The sequence below is a fragment of the Mirounga leonina genome, unplaced genomic scaffold (genome assembly GCF_011800145.1).
Source record: "Mirounga leonina isolate KUSES-001 unplaced genomic scaffold, KU_Mleo_1.0 Mir_114, whole genome shotgun sequence".
NCBI classification, from domain to species: domain Eukaryota; kingdom Metazoa; phylum Chordata; class Mammalia; order Carnivora; family Phocidae; genus Mirounga; species Mirounga leonina.
In genome coordinates, this window is record NW_023270265.1 from 46085990 (window position 1) to 46101721 (window position 15732).

At 51.9% G+C, this 15732-nt stretch overlaps 1 protein-coding gene across 1 annotated transcript in view; it reads right to left on the reverse strand.

Annotated features, from left to right (window-relative positions):
- Positions 1-15663, reverse strand: part of CPXM2 (carboxypeptidase X, M14 family member 2) — a 131758-nt gene extending 116095 nt beyond the window's left edge. The window contains exons 1-2 of the mRNA XM_035030814.1: positions 15357-15663; positions 2947-3045 (exon numbers count right to left, since the gene is read on the reverse strand). Coding sequence (XP_034886705.1) covers positions 2947-3045; positions 15357-15663 — 406 coding nt within the window. The remainder of the gene's footprint in view (positions 1-2946; positions 3046-15356) is intronic.
- Positions 15664-15732: the final 69 nt, after the last annotated feature.

Consider the following 15732-nt stretch of genomic DNA (forward strand, 5'->3'; position numbering starts at 1 on the left):
ATAGAAACAAGCAAATTCTCTCAAGCCCTCAGCTCAGAACGGGCACCTTGGCACTCCACCTTACTCCAGCGGACGCAGCGAGGCATGGGCCGGCCCAAAGTCAAGGGCGCTCTCACCGTTTTTTTTTTTTTTTTAAGATTTTTTATGTATTTGACACAGAGAGAGAGGGGGAGAGCCGGGGAGAGCAAGCACAAGCAGGGGGAGCAGCAAGCAGGGGAGAAGCAGGCGTCCCGCTGAGCAAGGAGCCCGATGTGGGGCTCGATCCCAGGCGCTCTCACCTTTTATGAAGGGAACTGAAAAGTCACACGGCAAAGGGCTGGACCCAAGGAGAGGTGAAGAACTAGAGCAATAATTCAACCAGCTGCGCCAATTATTTTAGGACAATATCCAAGATGCATTTTGGACACTTGCCCGAGTGGACGCTGCTCCTCAGCCCATGTACGTGTTCTCTCCGAGAGTCGCATCTGAGGCAAACTTGTGATGTCATCGCTCACATAAGGGGGGAGGGGTTAATATCTGTACGTAACCCACCACCTTGAAAATGAAGCGGGTCACATCTCCATCTGCCACCTTGCACATGATGTAGGTGGCATCTGTTTAACCCACCACCTGACCCCTTCATTCTGCCACCTCTCCAGCAAGGCCCCCCAGGGAGACCTGAGCAGAGACAGAGAGGAGGCTGAGCACAGGGTCCTGAGAGTGCCCGGCTAGCTCTGCGAGGCCCCGTTCCACCCCACACCGTCCCTCAGGCGCCCCTGCCTGACCCCAGGCCAGCGTTCCTAACTGCTGTGTTCCCTGCCTCCATGACCAAGTCCTCTCTCTCTTCCATATTGCATATCACGGCCCCCCACAGCATCTCTCCCTCCCGCGTCATGCCCGATTCCTCAATCTTGTTTTAACAGAAGAGCAAGGTAAAGAAGTTTCATAGACCAGAGTCACTCGTCACGCACTCAATGAATCAGAGCCACAGTGACTGCTCGAGAGACCAGGGACCCCAACCCATCAGACAGAGCTCTGACGCCAAGGCCAGGGGAGCGACTCTGCGTGGGCTAGCGTGTGCGTGTGCATGCGTGTGCGTGTGTGTGTAAAGAAATAGGCCCTGAAAACTCTTTTTGAAAATGCCTTCCCGGGCGCCTGGGTGGCTCAGTCGTTAAGCGCCTGCCTTCGGCTCAGGTCATGATCCCAGGGTCCTGGGATCGAGTCCCACATCGGGCTCCCTGTTCGGCGGGAGGCCTGCTTCTCCCCCTCCCACTCCCCCTGCTTGTGTTCCTGCTCTCGCTCTCTCTCTCTCTCTCTGTCAAATAAGTAAATAAAATCTTTAAAAAAAAAAGAAAATGCCTTCCCAAATCTTAATAATTTCCAATTCTGGTAATGAATAACTAAAATAATTCGAACCAACCCTTGTGCTGAAGCTAAAAAAAAAGACCTAGACAAAATATTTTTTAAATGTTTAAAGCACTTAAAAATTAACAAGATAGTAAGGGACTCTGAGGCCCAAGTAGGATGGGAGCAAGAGCCCAGAGAGCGGAGGCCAGCACTGGGAGCTGCCTTGCCCTGGGGCATCTGAGATCCTGAAGGAACAGCTGGTGTTCAGATCAGCCTGCTGGGACAAGGGAACGGAAGTCATGCCCAAGGCCCACCCCAGGTGGGAGTCTTATTACCACCCATCTCGCTGAGACCCCAAAGGTCACCAGGGTTCATCAGGGTGAATAAGCAGAGGCACAGCCCCACATCACACGTGTCCTCAACAACCCCTCTTCCCCGCCCAAAACGCTGGGTCCTCCCGATGGCCAGGGGTACCCTACAGAACTGCCGCATTAAGATGGAATAGAATGCTCATTTGTGAAGTGATTGCAGAAGGTCCCTGCTGCTGAATTTCTGTTTTTATTTAAGGATGCACCGTTAGTCATACCTATGATGGCTTTGGTGGCGCGTTTCTGCCTAAGGGAACACGCCATTCCCTTTCTGACAATCGACGCTGTGACACGGTGTCCAGGCTCACACAGCAGCTGACCACGGACCCTGCCTCTGTAAATGCAAATTTGTGAAACGCTGTGTTTATTTAAGCCACTGTACTGCTGAGCAGGAAGCCTAGAGCCAGAAAAGCTTGGGTTCAAATCCCTGTTTTGCCACTTAGAGGCTCCATAGCCACAGGCAAACGGCACGTGCTACCAAGTCTCGTCTTCCTTAGCCATACAATATGGATAATGGGGACGATGACACCACAGACAGGCATGGGGAGATACCAAACGGGAGGCCCAGGGCCCGGCCTTCAGCTATGGAGAGCTGAGGCACTTAGGAAACTATTAGCATTAGCCGAAGTGTGATCCCGGATACCCGAGCTTATGATAGACACAATAATTGTAATGCTGGTAGCCAGTCATAGTAAGAGCTATTGCAAATGGGCCAGAGTTGGCCCAGGAGTCTAGAAGTAATGGCTTCGACCATCCTAAGGTAAGTAATTAAAAGACTAATATTTTTACAAGGGAGTAAGACCCCAAGACTAGCATCACGGGGCTTGTAAATAGAAGACTTGCTCTCTGACTCCAGAGGCCGCCGGGGTCTGTTTGGGAGATAAGAAATGCACACGCAATGTACATGAGCAGTTGGGAGGCCCCACAAGAAAGGAAATGAGATCCTAGTGGGGTTGGAGGCGGGGAAGCGGAAGGGGCCGGGAAGGCAACCCAGGGCTCCAGGAGATTCAGAAATGACTTCAGTTGAGCCAATGGGGAAAAGGTGGCTGTGGATTACTGTGCACTGTGGGGGAGAGGGCAGCTCGGAAAGTTTGCACCCCCAAACGATAAAGGCAAAGGAGAGGCCGGAGAGGCCAGCGGCCGCCCCAGGCAGCCCCAGGGGGATCTGCAGCTGGTATCTGCTCCAGGGGCCTCCACCCTCCCTGGGCCGGCGAGGGAACCAGCAGGAGGGTCTCTGCAGAGCCTCACTCACCCTTGCTGACATCACCACGGGCCACGGGAATGCTGTGATCACCGTTGGCAGCCTTCTCAGAGCTCTTAGTCCTCACGCCTTTTCTGTTGCTATTTTTACCTAAAAAGAAGGACAGAGAGGAATGCCTTTACTTCCACATATGCCAGAGCCCTCCCAGGACGGTGAGAGCTCCACTATCTTCTGCAAAGCAATGTCTGCCCCCTCTGTGTCCCCTGTCCCCGGTTGATGGCACCCTGGATGGACTCTGAGGTGCTTGCTAGAGGTTATAGGAGATGCAGCTTGTGATTGTGAACACCCAGGGAAATAAACACTCCTTCAGAGAGGGAGATAAACCTAAGAGACTCTTCACCGTAGAAAACAAACTGAGGGTCGAGGAAGGGGACGTGGCGGGGGGAGGGAGTAACTGGGTGATGGGCATTAAGGACGGCACATGATGTAATGAGCACTGGATGTTATATGCAACTGATGAATTACTGAACTCTACCTCTGAAACTAGTAATACACAATATGTTAATTAATTGAAATGAAGTAAAATTAAAATAAATTTTAAGAAAGAAAGAAAGAAATACTCTTAATAAAGACAATGTATACCTGTCAGTCGTCACTATTCTAAGGCTGCAAAAATACCTTGTGGTAGTACTTTGACCGCTCTGGGGCCCAGAGTGACACCACACCTAACTAACTGATAACACGGAGCTGGAACTCCAGACTTCTGACCCCAGAGCTAGCGTTTCCCACCATGCTGGGCTCCTCCTTCCAATTCTCTCCAAAGGCCCTGGCTGGGTACCTGGGGGTGGGAGGCGGGGGTGATGCTCCCACCAATAGCAGAGATCCTTTCCAGGGCCTAGGAAGGCTACCTGCTCATGCCCCTGGCCCCTTCAGCTTCCTCTCACACTGAGCTCCCTCTCTCTACTCCTGAAACACCAGCCTCTTTGCAGCCTTCAGCTCATGTGCTGTTCCCTCCTCCTGGAGCACCCTTCCATTCATCTCTGTCTAATTGACTCCTGCTAATTTTGCAAATCTCAGCTCTGGCATCTCCTCTTTTGGCTTTCCTGAACTCCCCACCTAAATCAATGCCTCCTTTGGTGGACTCTGATAGCACCTGTCTTAGGTCGAGTTGCCTTTAAGCAGAGCTTGATGTAGAGGTTCAGCCGGACATGATACACTGGGGGAGGGCTCTAAAGGGAAAGGGGAGGGAGCAGGATGGGGCAGAGGAAGGAGCTAAGTAAGGCTGTCCTCCCCCTCAGCCAGAGGCTGACTCAGCCTGATCCCACGCGGAGCTCTGCAGTGGGAACCACACAGCACTGTCCCCACCTTGAGACCAGAAGCCACCTTTTCTACTGCTGGTTAGCCTCTGCCTACAGATGGACCAACTGGGGCATGAGAACCAGGCTTCCAGGGGCAATGCTCCAGGGAAAGGATGGGCTATGAGCCATCACAGTCAAGACCCCAGCGGCTGGGATAGGGGTGCACCTGCAGGAAAAGGGCTCCTACTGCAGGTGCACCCACCTGTGCTGAGCAACACGTAACATAGGCCAGTCTGCTCGTGAGGGCCGGCACTGTGTCTGGTTTTGCTTACTGCTCTGTCTCTGGAGTCTGGTGCAGAATGAGCTGTGATGAATGAGTGAATGGACATGCTAATGAGTCACTGAATGACAAACTGACAAAAATAAGAGGAGGGGCAGGAGAAGGATACTTAGCTTGGACTTTAAAAAGCAAGTCGAAATACCAAAAACATTTAGTGGACTGTGTGCCAATTAATGAATCATTTCAGTCTGTTCTACGGTCTTCCCCCCCTCCCCACCCAAAAAAAAGATACTTATCAAGAAAACCTTTAATCTTCAAAAAATTCAAAGGCCACGTGGGGTCCAGCCAAGAGTAATGCTCTCTCCATCAACTTCTGGGGCAATGCCTGCTGGGAGTATCATTCAGTTTTCATGTCAGTGTCCCCCTCAGGTCCAGAAAGTCAAAACATCAGAATGTTCAGAAAGGCCAGCGGAAGAGAGCTGACCCAGAGGACCCAGGAGCACCTGACATCAGCCTGGTGTCACCTCAGCATCAGTCCCACTTCTGTGGGTCAGAATGTCACGGCCAGTGATCTCCAAAGACGGCCCCTTCTGAAGGGGCCTGACTAGGGGTCTGCAAAGACCTTGATTGGTCAGAAAAACTGGTGACATCACTTTTAAGAGTGTGGAGTCTGATTTGGCAGAAAGATAAGATGTTAAGGGGGAATAAAGTTTTACAAAACATGTAAGGAAAAAGCCAAAGTTCTGGAAAAGAATGTTCTATCCCAACCCTCCCCAGAAGTTGGCCATTGGTTGCAAGCCTTCTGTCTCCCAGGGCAACCTCTCTGGGGCCTCCGTGACAACACAGGAGAAGAGTCAAAGGGCATGGCCTGGTGACACCCTCAGCCTCACCCCCCTGTGTGCTGGATCCACGCCCGTGACGCACACGCCCCCACGCAGCTCTTGGCAGCCGACAAAGGCCCAGATGCAGATGCAGGGCAGATGTCAAAGCTCTGAGAGTCTCACTCCCCAGGGGACCGGCACGTGGGCAACAGAATCCCCCGAGGGGGTGGCAAAGGAGCAGAAACCACAGGCGGGGCCCTTCCACCTCCTCCAGGGGGCGCCCTTCCAGCTCATGGGGGGGGGGGGCCGGATCTGGTCCCAGCCACAGCAAGGACCACGGGCGTGCCCTCGGGTGACGCATGTCACCTCCCGAGGAGCCATTCCCTCATCAACAAGACAAGCACCTGCTCCCGTGGAAGCTATGGGGAGGAAACAAACAATACATGTCAAGCGCCTCGGGCCGCGTCGGGCCTGCAGCAACCACCCAACAGAAGACAGAGGCTGTCCTTCCATCCCGGATTCGTCATCAAGCCCCCGAGTGGCACAAAGTGCCATCCCAGCTGCTGAAGAATCACGGCTCACCCGCGGGGCCTGATTCACAGTCTGCAAGGCGGCACCTTCACGGGGATGACGACACTGGACCTCGGCAAGTTCCCACTGAGGGCAGGAAGCTTGCAATGAACGTGACTTTACAGACAGGGACACAGGGGTACAGAGGGGGGAAGACACCCACCCAAGGGTCGGCCACAGAGCCAGGAGGCGGCAGAGCGGAGAGCGGACTCCAGGGCGAGGCCCTGCCCAGGCCTGTCCTCTCTCTCGCCGCAAGAAAGGCAGCTCACGGTCGGCAGGGATGAAAGACAAGCGTTCAGTGCAAGAAGTGTGCAGAGAAAGAAATCAACAACTCCATCTGGGCCGCGTGACAAAACCGAATTCCTTAAAAGTAGCAAGCGAGGTGCCGACGCGGGCCACATGTTCTATTCTGGGCGATGGTGATAAACATCATGCTTCTGGGTTGACAGGAAACTATTTTTTCCCCTCTCTGTACAAGGAGCTTACAGTAGCAACCCCACCCCCCCCAGAAACCGAAAAAATTCTTTGCTGCATATTTGCATTTTCCCCAGGAAATTCCAGCCCCACAGCATCTGCTCTCTCTCTCTCTCTCTCTCTCTCTCTCTCTCTCCTGAGGGAATCAGCCCAGGGCCCTAGGCTCCCCTCCTGCCTTGTGCTAAGGAACCCACAGGATAGGAAAGGCCTCGCCCGAGGGGCGCTGCCCGGGAGTGCCAGGTCTCACAGGCCAGCAATCACAGCTTTCTAAAGCACTGCAACACAGGCAGGTCTGCAGAGAACCCTCTGGAGCGAGGGCCAGCAGGACTGCACAGGTGTGGTTGGAAACGCGTGCTCCGTGTGGCTGTTAGCAGGCCAAGGGCCCTGACGCAGGGAGGTATCCAGTTCTGAGAAAGGCAGGCTACCGGTGGAAACAGCAACTGGGGGAGCGGGTAGATCCTGAAAGGCAGGCTGAGTGGTTGAACGAGACGCTTGGCTCCGTTCATCGGTGACCTTGAAGGTCTGGGGTGGAGATGGGGGCATGAGGGCAGTGTTCTCAGTACTTTTTGACCAAGGCCAGGCCAAAATCAACCCATCAACCAATCAGTCTAAAGCTTTCCCCTCCCCGCCTGGCTGTGTCTTCCCTGGGAAACTAGGTGGCCATCCTCTGTTCTTCTGGGCCAGCCTTTTGTGTAGACTTGGGTCTCCCTCAGGGCCCGAGGGAGATGATCTATGCAGCAGCGGACACCTTCCTGACTTGCAACCAAATAAGAAGCCCTTTGCTTTTCTAGAGCCAGCACAGTTAAGAGCAGCAGATGCAGACTCAGGGGGCGCTGGGTAGGGCACCGGGCTCACTGGCCTGTCTCAGTCTGGCTTCCATCTGGAAAGAGCCCGAGACGCAGCCTTCCTTAGGTGCAGACGTGCATCTGGGAAGGGACTTCATGAAGTTCAAGTAAAGAAGTGGAAGGAGAAAGACCTGGAGAAGGAAACTCCAGTAACTCAGGCTGTGTGCAGAGCAGGACCCATGAGGACTCAGCCTGGCTGGGGACTCTTGGGAAGAGGGTAGAAGGTGCCCCCGAACCATGTCCCAGCGCGGGAGGCTGGAAGTTGACCCGTCATACCTCTGGAAGCATGGCTTTATCATCCTTGCCGTGTCATGGTGAGGAAGCCGAGGCTTGGAGAAGTCACCCATGCCCGTGAGCGGCAGAGCCAGATTCTGGTCCCAGCTCTCTCTGAACCCTGAACAAACTGCCAAACAACCACACGTGGTTTGCATGATCGAGCATTCCATAAAAATCTGGGACAGTGGAGTCTTAAATTAACACTCTGGAGGTGTTTTGTGCCCCTCCAACCATTCTATGATGCCTGGATGAGTAGCCAACTGGATGCCAGCCGGTTATGGACACCAGCCCTTCTCCCTGGCCAAGACACCCTAATTTCATGGGTCTCGTGACTGAAGAGTGGCAGCATGGTGGCAGGGACCTCAAAAGGCCACAGAGGGCAGAGCCATTGCTGGAGATGCCAAGCCTGAGTACTCAGGCTCCCTGGCCCCATTATGGATATTGAAAGAGAGCCTCACCTCCACACTCCCACCTCCAGGGGCCCTGGCTACCCTTGGCCCGGCACTGAAGGCACCATCTGCCATGAGATCTGACAGCCATGGACACCTGAGGCCCATGGAAAACATGATGGCCAGTTTTAAGAACCACAGCCTCCAGTCCAGCTTCCCCTAACACAGGAGTGTCTTCATGATCCATGCACAAATCCTGGCTTCGGAACCATGGGCACAGGCTAGGGACTCACCAGCATGAATAGCTGACTTTGGAAAGCATCTTGGAAAGAGAGGTGGTGTCTTAGAAAGCTGCTTGCTGATGCACATCATCAAGCAACCCTTTTTTTTAAGATCTTATTTATTTATTTGAAAGAGAGAGAGAGCATGTGCACGAGCAGGGAAAGGGGCAGAAGGAGAAGCCGACTCCCCGCTGAGCAGGGAGCCCGATGTGGGGCTCTATCCCAGGACCCCAGGATCATGACCTGAGCCAAAGATAGACACTTAACCGACTGAGCCACCCAGGTGCCCCTCAAGCAACCTTTTTTTATTAAATGTCCTTCCACTCAGGATTCTGTAGGGAGTTTATCTGGACAAACACTTCGGATTTAACTCTTCAAGGGAGTGTATAATATCCTGATGTAAAGAGTTCTTGCTATTTGTTCACATGTGATGATAGCACTGTGACTGCTTTTAAAATACATATGAAGGGCGCCTGGGTGGCTCAGTCGTTGGGCATCTGCCTTCGGCTCAGGTCATGATCCCAGGGTCCTGGGATCGAGCCCCGCATCGGGCTCCCTGCTCTGCGGGGAGCCTGCTTCTCCCTCTCCCACTCCCCCTGCTTGTGTTCCCTCTCTCGCTGTGTCTCTCTCTGTCAAATAAATAAATAAAATTTTAAAAAACTATATTAAAATACATATGAAATCTTGACAAAAACATTCTCCTGATCCTCAGGCTCCAGCTTGGCCCAAGAGAAGACGTTTCCATCCAAAGGCCAAACACAGCAAGACACTCTGAAGAGTGACCAGGCAAAGCTCAAAAGTGAGGCCCTTTCCAGCAACTGGCCTGCAGCACACAACAGAAGGGCTTTGTTTACGACCACATATGCTCAAATAACAAGTCTTTGGTTCCTTCCCCCAGTGGCTGGGGCACAACACACTACAAAACGCAAACTCGCTCATTCCGGGCACAGACATCCAAACAAACGTGGCTCGCCGCCCACTCTGCAAATTCCACGGGCTCAGGACTATGCACCAGGCCTGAGGGTGTAATGCGGGCGTGCCCATACTCAAACAGTGGCGCATTCTTGCCAATCCTGGAAGAAAGCACCAAATAAACAAACAAGCAGGAACCCAAAAGTAACCCAAGGCCCAATGGGGGCAGGGGGCGGGGAGAAAAAAAAAAATCTTCAGATCACCTATTTAGAGTCTTGTTTATTAGCCAGTTTGTTTCTTACTACCACTTGGGAGGGAAAGGGTAAATGACTTATATTAACCATGGTTTACTCTCTGTTCCATTTTATTCTCTACCAAAAGCATGGCCACAAACCAAGCTCGTCAATTTGGAGATGACATACAAGGTAAGTACACCCCAAATCCACCCACATGCCAAAAATGTGCTCCCTATCTTATTCTTCATGCTGGGATAATGGAAAGCAGGGACCTGGGCCTCAGTCTCTGGGTCCCAAAGCAGTCCAACTGCAAAGACCTAGAAACTATTGAATTTGGCTGGCAACAGCTGAATAAATGGAAGTAGAAAGAAGCAGGTAGTCAGGTCTCTACAAGAAAGAACACTCTAGCAATCAGTACTGCTCATCCAATGAACATGGTGGGAGGAGCCCATCGGTGGAAGTGTGTGAGCAGAGACTGGGTAGCCCAGGGTTAGAATCCTACAGTGAACAAGAATTTGCATGTAATGACCACGTGGTTTCCTCCAAGTTCTGAAATTCTGGGATTAACTGATGTTCACAATGAGGACCTCAGAAACTGTCCGATAGTGAGTCCCACACAACCTCAAAAAGAGAGGTCCTCAGGGGTGCCTGGGTGGCTCAGTTGGTTAAGCATCTGCCTTTGGTTTAGGTCCTGGGATTGAGACCCACGTCAGGCTCCCTGCTCAGCGGGGAACATGCTTCTCCCTCTCCCTCTGCCCCCCACTCGTGCTTGTTCTCTCTCTCTAGTGCTTGCTCTCTCGCAAATAAAAATAATAAATAAATAAATAAATAAGAGGTCCTCAGTTCTGTATCCTGATGCGAAGAGTGATTCCAGGAATCTGTACATGTGATAAAACTGCAGAGAACACACACACACACAAACACACACACACACAGACACACGTGCACATAAAAACTGCTGAAATGTTTAGTATGTAATCTAGTTAATAGTACTGTACCAATGTCAATTTCCTGTTTTGAGACTGTATAGAGCAGCAATCCTCAACCCACTGGGGACATCTGCATCTGACAATATCTAGAGACATTTTTGGTTGTCACATCTAAGAGGAGGGTGCTACTGGAGGCCAGGGGGTTAAGACCAGGAAGGCTGCTAAACATCCTGCAATGCACAGGACAGCCCCTCCATCCCACCCCCACAGCATACACAACTGGCACAAAATGTCCATACTGCCAAGGTAGAGAAATCCTGTACTATAGTTCTAGAAAGCGTTATCATTGGGGTACACAGGACCTCACTGTACTATGTTTGCAATTGCCTCTGAGTCTATAATTGTTTCAAAATAAAAGAATTTAAAAATTCTTTAAAAGATCCCACTCTGTTGAGCATATCAGAGCTCCACTTCTCCAGGAACCTGTCAGCCCCTCATGGAAAAATGCAATGGTCTCAGTTAACGAAAGGATTCAGCTGCCCAAGCCACCTCCAGGAGAATGTCAACATGGGCCATCCACTGCACATTTCTGTGGTGGCATTAAGGAAGAGCCACAGGTCAGGGATAAATTCACACTAAGATCAAGTCCCCAGTGTCCTAGGTTCCTTAAGCAAACCTTCCTCTGGGATTAAGACAAGACTCCTTCCAGAGTCTGCCACACAGAACATTTGCCTTCCATCTTCCCTTGAGCCAGACCTTGATGCAAGACAAGAGCTATCTGAAAAAGATGTTATAGTCTATAAAGACAAAGCAATTAATTGACCTTTAAATTAGCTATATACACATTTACCTTCTTATCCATCTCTAAATCCAACCCCTCACTCCCAGGTTAGTCCTGCAGAGCCTAATGCGTAGCATGCATCATCCACCCCGTGGAGCCAGGTCCGGAAGCCCACACTACACACCCCAGACTGCTGTACAAGGTTCCTTCCTCCATCGATGTCTCCCCACGACCTGATGACCAGCTGCATGTGAGACAGTCCGATGCAGGAATGAATTTTCTCAGCACAGTGTCACTGAATACAACTACCACTGACTCCCCTGATCGAGTCATTCTTAAACCAGTCTCCTCCACTTAAGAGTCCAGGGTGAAACACACAAAAATAGACTCAAAATGGATGAAAGACCTAAATGTGAGACATGTGACCTAAATGTGAGACAGGAGTCCATCAAAATCCTAGAGGAGAACACAAGCAGCAACCTCTTCGACCTCAGCCACAGCAATTTTTAAAGAATTTTTAAATTCTTCTTCCTAGAAACCACCAAAGGCAAGGGAAGCAAGGGCAAAAATGAACTATTGGGACTTCATCAAGATAAAAAGCTTTTGCACAGCAAAGGAAACAGTCAACAAAACCAAAAGACAACCGACAGAATGGGAGAAGATATTTGCAAACGACATATCAGATAAAGGGCTAGTATCCAAAATCTCTAAAGAACTTATCAAACTGAACACCCAAAGAACAAATAATCCAGTCAAGATATGGGCAGAAGACGGGTGCATGGGTGGCTCAGTTGGTTAAGCGACTGCCTTCGGCTCAGGGCACTATCCTGGAGTCCCTGGATTGAGTCCCCGCATCGGCCTCCCAGCTCGGCAGGGAGTCTGCTTCTCCCTCTGACCCTCCCCCCTCTCATGTGCTCTCTCTCTCATTCTCTCGCTCTCAAATAAATAATAAAATCTTTTGGAAAAAAAAAAAAAAAGGGCAGAAGACATGAACAGACATTTTTCCAAAGAAGACATCCAAACGGCCAACAGACACATGAAAAAGTGCACAACATCGCTCAGCCATCAGAGAAATCCAAATCAAAACCTCAATGAGATATCACCTCACACCAGTCAGAATGGCTGAAATTAACAAATCAGGAAACAACAGATGTTGGCGAGGATGCAGAGAAAAGGGAACCTTCCTACACTGTTGGTGGGAATGCAAGCTGGTGCAACCACTCTGGAAAACAGTATGGAGGTTCCTCAGAAAGTTGAAAATAGAGCTACCGTATGACCCAGCAATTGCATTACTGAGTATTTACCCCAAAGATACAAATGTAGTGATCCGAAGGGGTACATGCACCCCAATGTTTATAGCAGCAATGTCCACAATAGCCAAACTATGGAAAGAGCCAAGATGTCCATCAACAGATGAATGGATAAAGAAAATGTGGTATATATATACAATGCAATATTATGCAGCCATCAAAAAAATGAAATCTTGCCATTTGCAACAACGTGGATGGAACCAGAGGGTATAATGCTAAGCAAAATAAGTCAATCAGAGAATGACATGTATCATATGACCTCACTGATAATGAGGAATTCTTAATCTCAGGAAACAAACTGAGGTTGCTGGAGTGGTGGGTGGTGGGAGGGATGGGGTGGCTGGGTAATAGACATTGGGGAGGGTATGTGCTATGGTGAACGCTGTGAATTGTGTAAGACTGTTGAATCACAGACCTGTACCTTTGAAACAAATAATACATTATATGTTAAAAAAAAAAAAAAAAAAAGAAGACAGTAGGAAGGGAAAAATGAAGGGGGGGAATTGGAGGGGGAGACAATCATGAGAGACTATGGACTCTGAGGAACAAACTGAGGGTTCTAGAGGGGAGAGGGGTGGAGGGATGGGTTAGCACAGTGATGGGTATTAAGGAGGGCACGTATTGAATGGAGCACTGGGTGTTATACGCAAACAATGAATCATGGAACACTACATCAAAAACTAATGATGTAATGTATGGTGATTAACATAATAAAATAAAATTAAGAAGAAAAAAAAAAGAGTCCAGGGTGGAGGGCTCCACTGGCCAAACACCCAAAAACATGGGGGAAAAAGAGGACAGGAGTTTTGAGTTGGGATAAATGTCCCACTTTGCTTGTCCTAGGTGGTGGGCTCTTAAAAACCCACACAGATCATTAGAAAGAGTGGCAGGCCTGGGGAGGCAGCTATCCCAGGAGGCCTCGAAGCTGAGTCTCTGGAATTTCCAAGAACCTTTTTCCAGTTTGGGGATTAGCAATCCAGCCCTCAGCACAACTGTGATCCCTTTTTCAAAGCCCCCCAAGTTCTGTGCTGTCTACAGGGGCAGGGGATTACCTGCGCTCTCTACTCCCAGGACCTCACCCAGCACCTGGCGTTGAACAGGTTCTTGGTAACCACCTGCGGAACGAATGAACGGCTCACAGATGGACTAGCACAACCATCAGCTGACACACCGGAAGCTTTTGTGGAAAAGCTGAGGTCATGTGCTATGGTGAGCGCTGTGAATTGTGTAAGACTCATGAATCACAGACCTGTACCCCTGAAACAAATAATACCTTATATGTTAATTAAAAATAAGTAAATAAAGAGTAACTACCTTAAAACATTTTGAAAAATTAAAAAATAATAAAATAAAATAAAGCACCTGACCAAGTAAAGAGAAGTAGCAGGTGCGGGCGTCCTTTGCAGATGAAGACACCAAGTCCCAGGACGCTGAGTGCTGAGCTCCCAGACCTGGGTATGAAGTATGGTCTTCAGACTCAGTCTGGGGCTTCTTCCACACTCCCCCCAGCAAGTACCAGAACCCCACATACGTGTCTCCCACCCACCATGCCCAGTACTGCGCTAATCACAGCAGATACCCAAAACCAAAAACACATGCAAATCTGATTCAAACTACCAAACAAGAAAGGCCTTGGGTTAAAAATAAGCACAGAAGGGCTTTCAAATCTCCTAAGCCAGCAAGTGACACTAAGTTACTTAAACTGTCAGCGCCTACGGTCCCTCATCTGTAAAATAAAAAGAACACCCACCCCTCAGAGCCACTGGAAGAATTAGACGAGACAGTTACCCATGAAGCTCCTAACAGGGTCCCAGCAGACTTTCTCCAAACAGGACTGTCTCTTCATACTCCTGCTATTAAACCGCTGGGGTTTTACACATCTTAGTTCCCATAATTCCCCAGAAGATACTGGAAATTCTGGATGGTTCTGTTGGGGGTCACACAACTCACAGAACTGCCTGCCCATTGGCAGAGTCGCTCACAACCTGGAGCATGGCAGGATGCGCCCCCACCTCCACACATGTGCAGAGCGGCTGCTGAGATGGGTCCACACATTCAAGAGATCTGTGTCCCCACCTCCTCGCCTCTCCCGCTGCCTCCTGCTGACTTGCTGAAGAGTTGAACCAAACAAAAGCAATTCCTTCCATGCCAGGAGCGGTGTAATGGAGCCACCAGCATGTATCTCCTTTCAAGGAAGGCCATCACAGGGCCAGAGAATTTGGCTACAATCCTGCTCACTCCCCAGTCCTGAAATCCTAGGACCCTCTGCAATTTGAGCAAAGAACATTTGGAACAATTAAGAGAAAAGTCTCCCCTTCACAAGGAGTGAAGCCGAATGGAAGTCATTTGCCAAGACAGGGCTGGCAGAGACGCATGGATGGGAGAAGGGTGTGCGGACGGATGGAAGGCGGGCACTGCAGGCTGCCAGGCCCCCTGGGCTTTCCCTCCGTCTGCAGCCCGCCCCCTCTCCACGGAGACAGGAGCCCCCCCAGCAGAGGCTCTGCCCGCCCCCGGCCCGGCCCAGCCCCCCCAGCAGAGGCTCTGCCATCCTGCCCCACCTGGGCAGAGGATTCCAGGGACCCCCAGAAAGCGGGAGGGAGGGAGCTGAGAGGGGCGCTGGCTGGGTAAAGGCCCACTGCTGAGTTTCCCCCCAGAAGGCCGTCGTGCCAAAGCCCGCCAGCCCTTCACGTGGCCAAACCGTAAATTCACTCCCAAGAAGTGTAGCAAGACTAGGGGTGTCGGGCGGAAAGAGCCTCTGCCCAGCCCATTTCAGACCTGGGCCACCAGCTCCGCAGGCAGCTTCCGTACTCCGCCTCCACCTGCGGGGAAACGCCGACCGGTGTCTGTCCGGGAAGTTCCGAGCGGCCAGAGGGATGCGCGACGCAGTCCCCAGGGAGGCGGCGGGGGGCGGGGGGGGGCGCGATGGCTGGGTTCGCGGGCTCTGGCGTCGCCGACACACAGGCCTGGAAGCCAGCTGTCCCCTCAGACCAGCCAGCCGCTGGGAGAGGCGCGCGGCCACGGGCGCCCCCTCGGGCCGCCCCGCGCGCAAAGTTCCTTACCTGGTGGACGCGTCTCCGGAGCCAACTTGTCCCTCTTGGGCGCTTTCTTGGGCTTGGTCGCCTTCTTGGGCGGCCTGGGCTCCGGCGGGCGCGGCTCCCGCTCCCCGTCCCCGGTCCCCGCGGGCAGCGGCGGCGAGAAGGGCTCGGGCTCGGGCTCCCGGCGCGCGTAGTAGGGCTCCCGGCTCCAGGTCTCCTGCACGTAGTAGTCCGGGGCCTGGAGGGCTGCGCCCTGGGCGCCCACCCCGGCCAGGACCACCGCCAGCAGCGCGAGGGCCAGTGCCAGCGCGGCGGCCCCCCGGCGGGCCATGCCCGCTCGGCCCCGCGCCCCGGGCAGGGTCACGGGCCCCGGGAGCGCCGGGCGGGCCGCGGGCGCGGG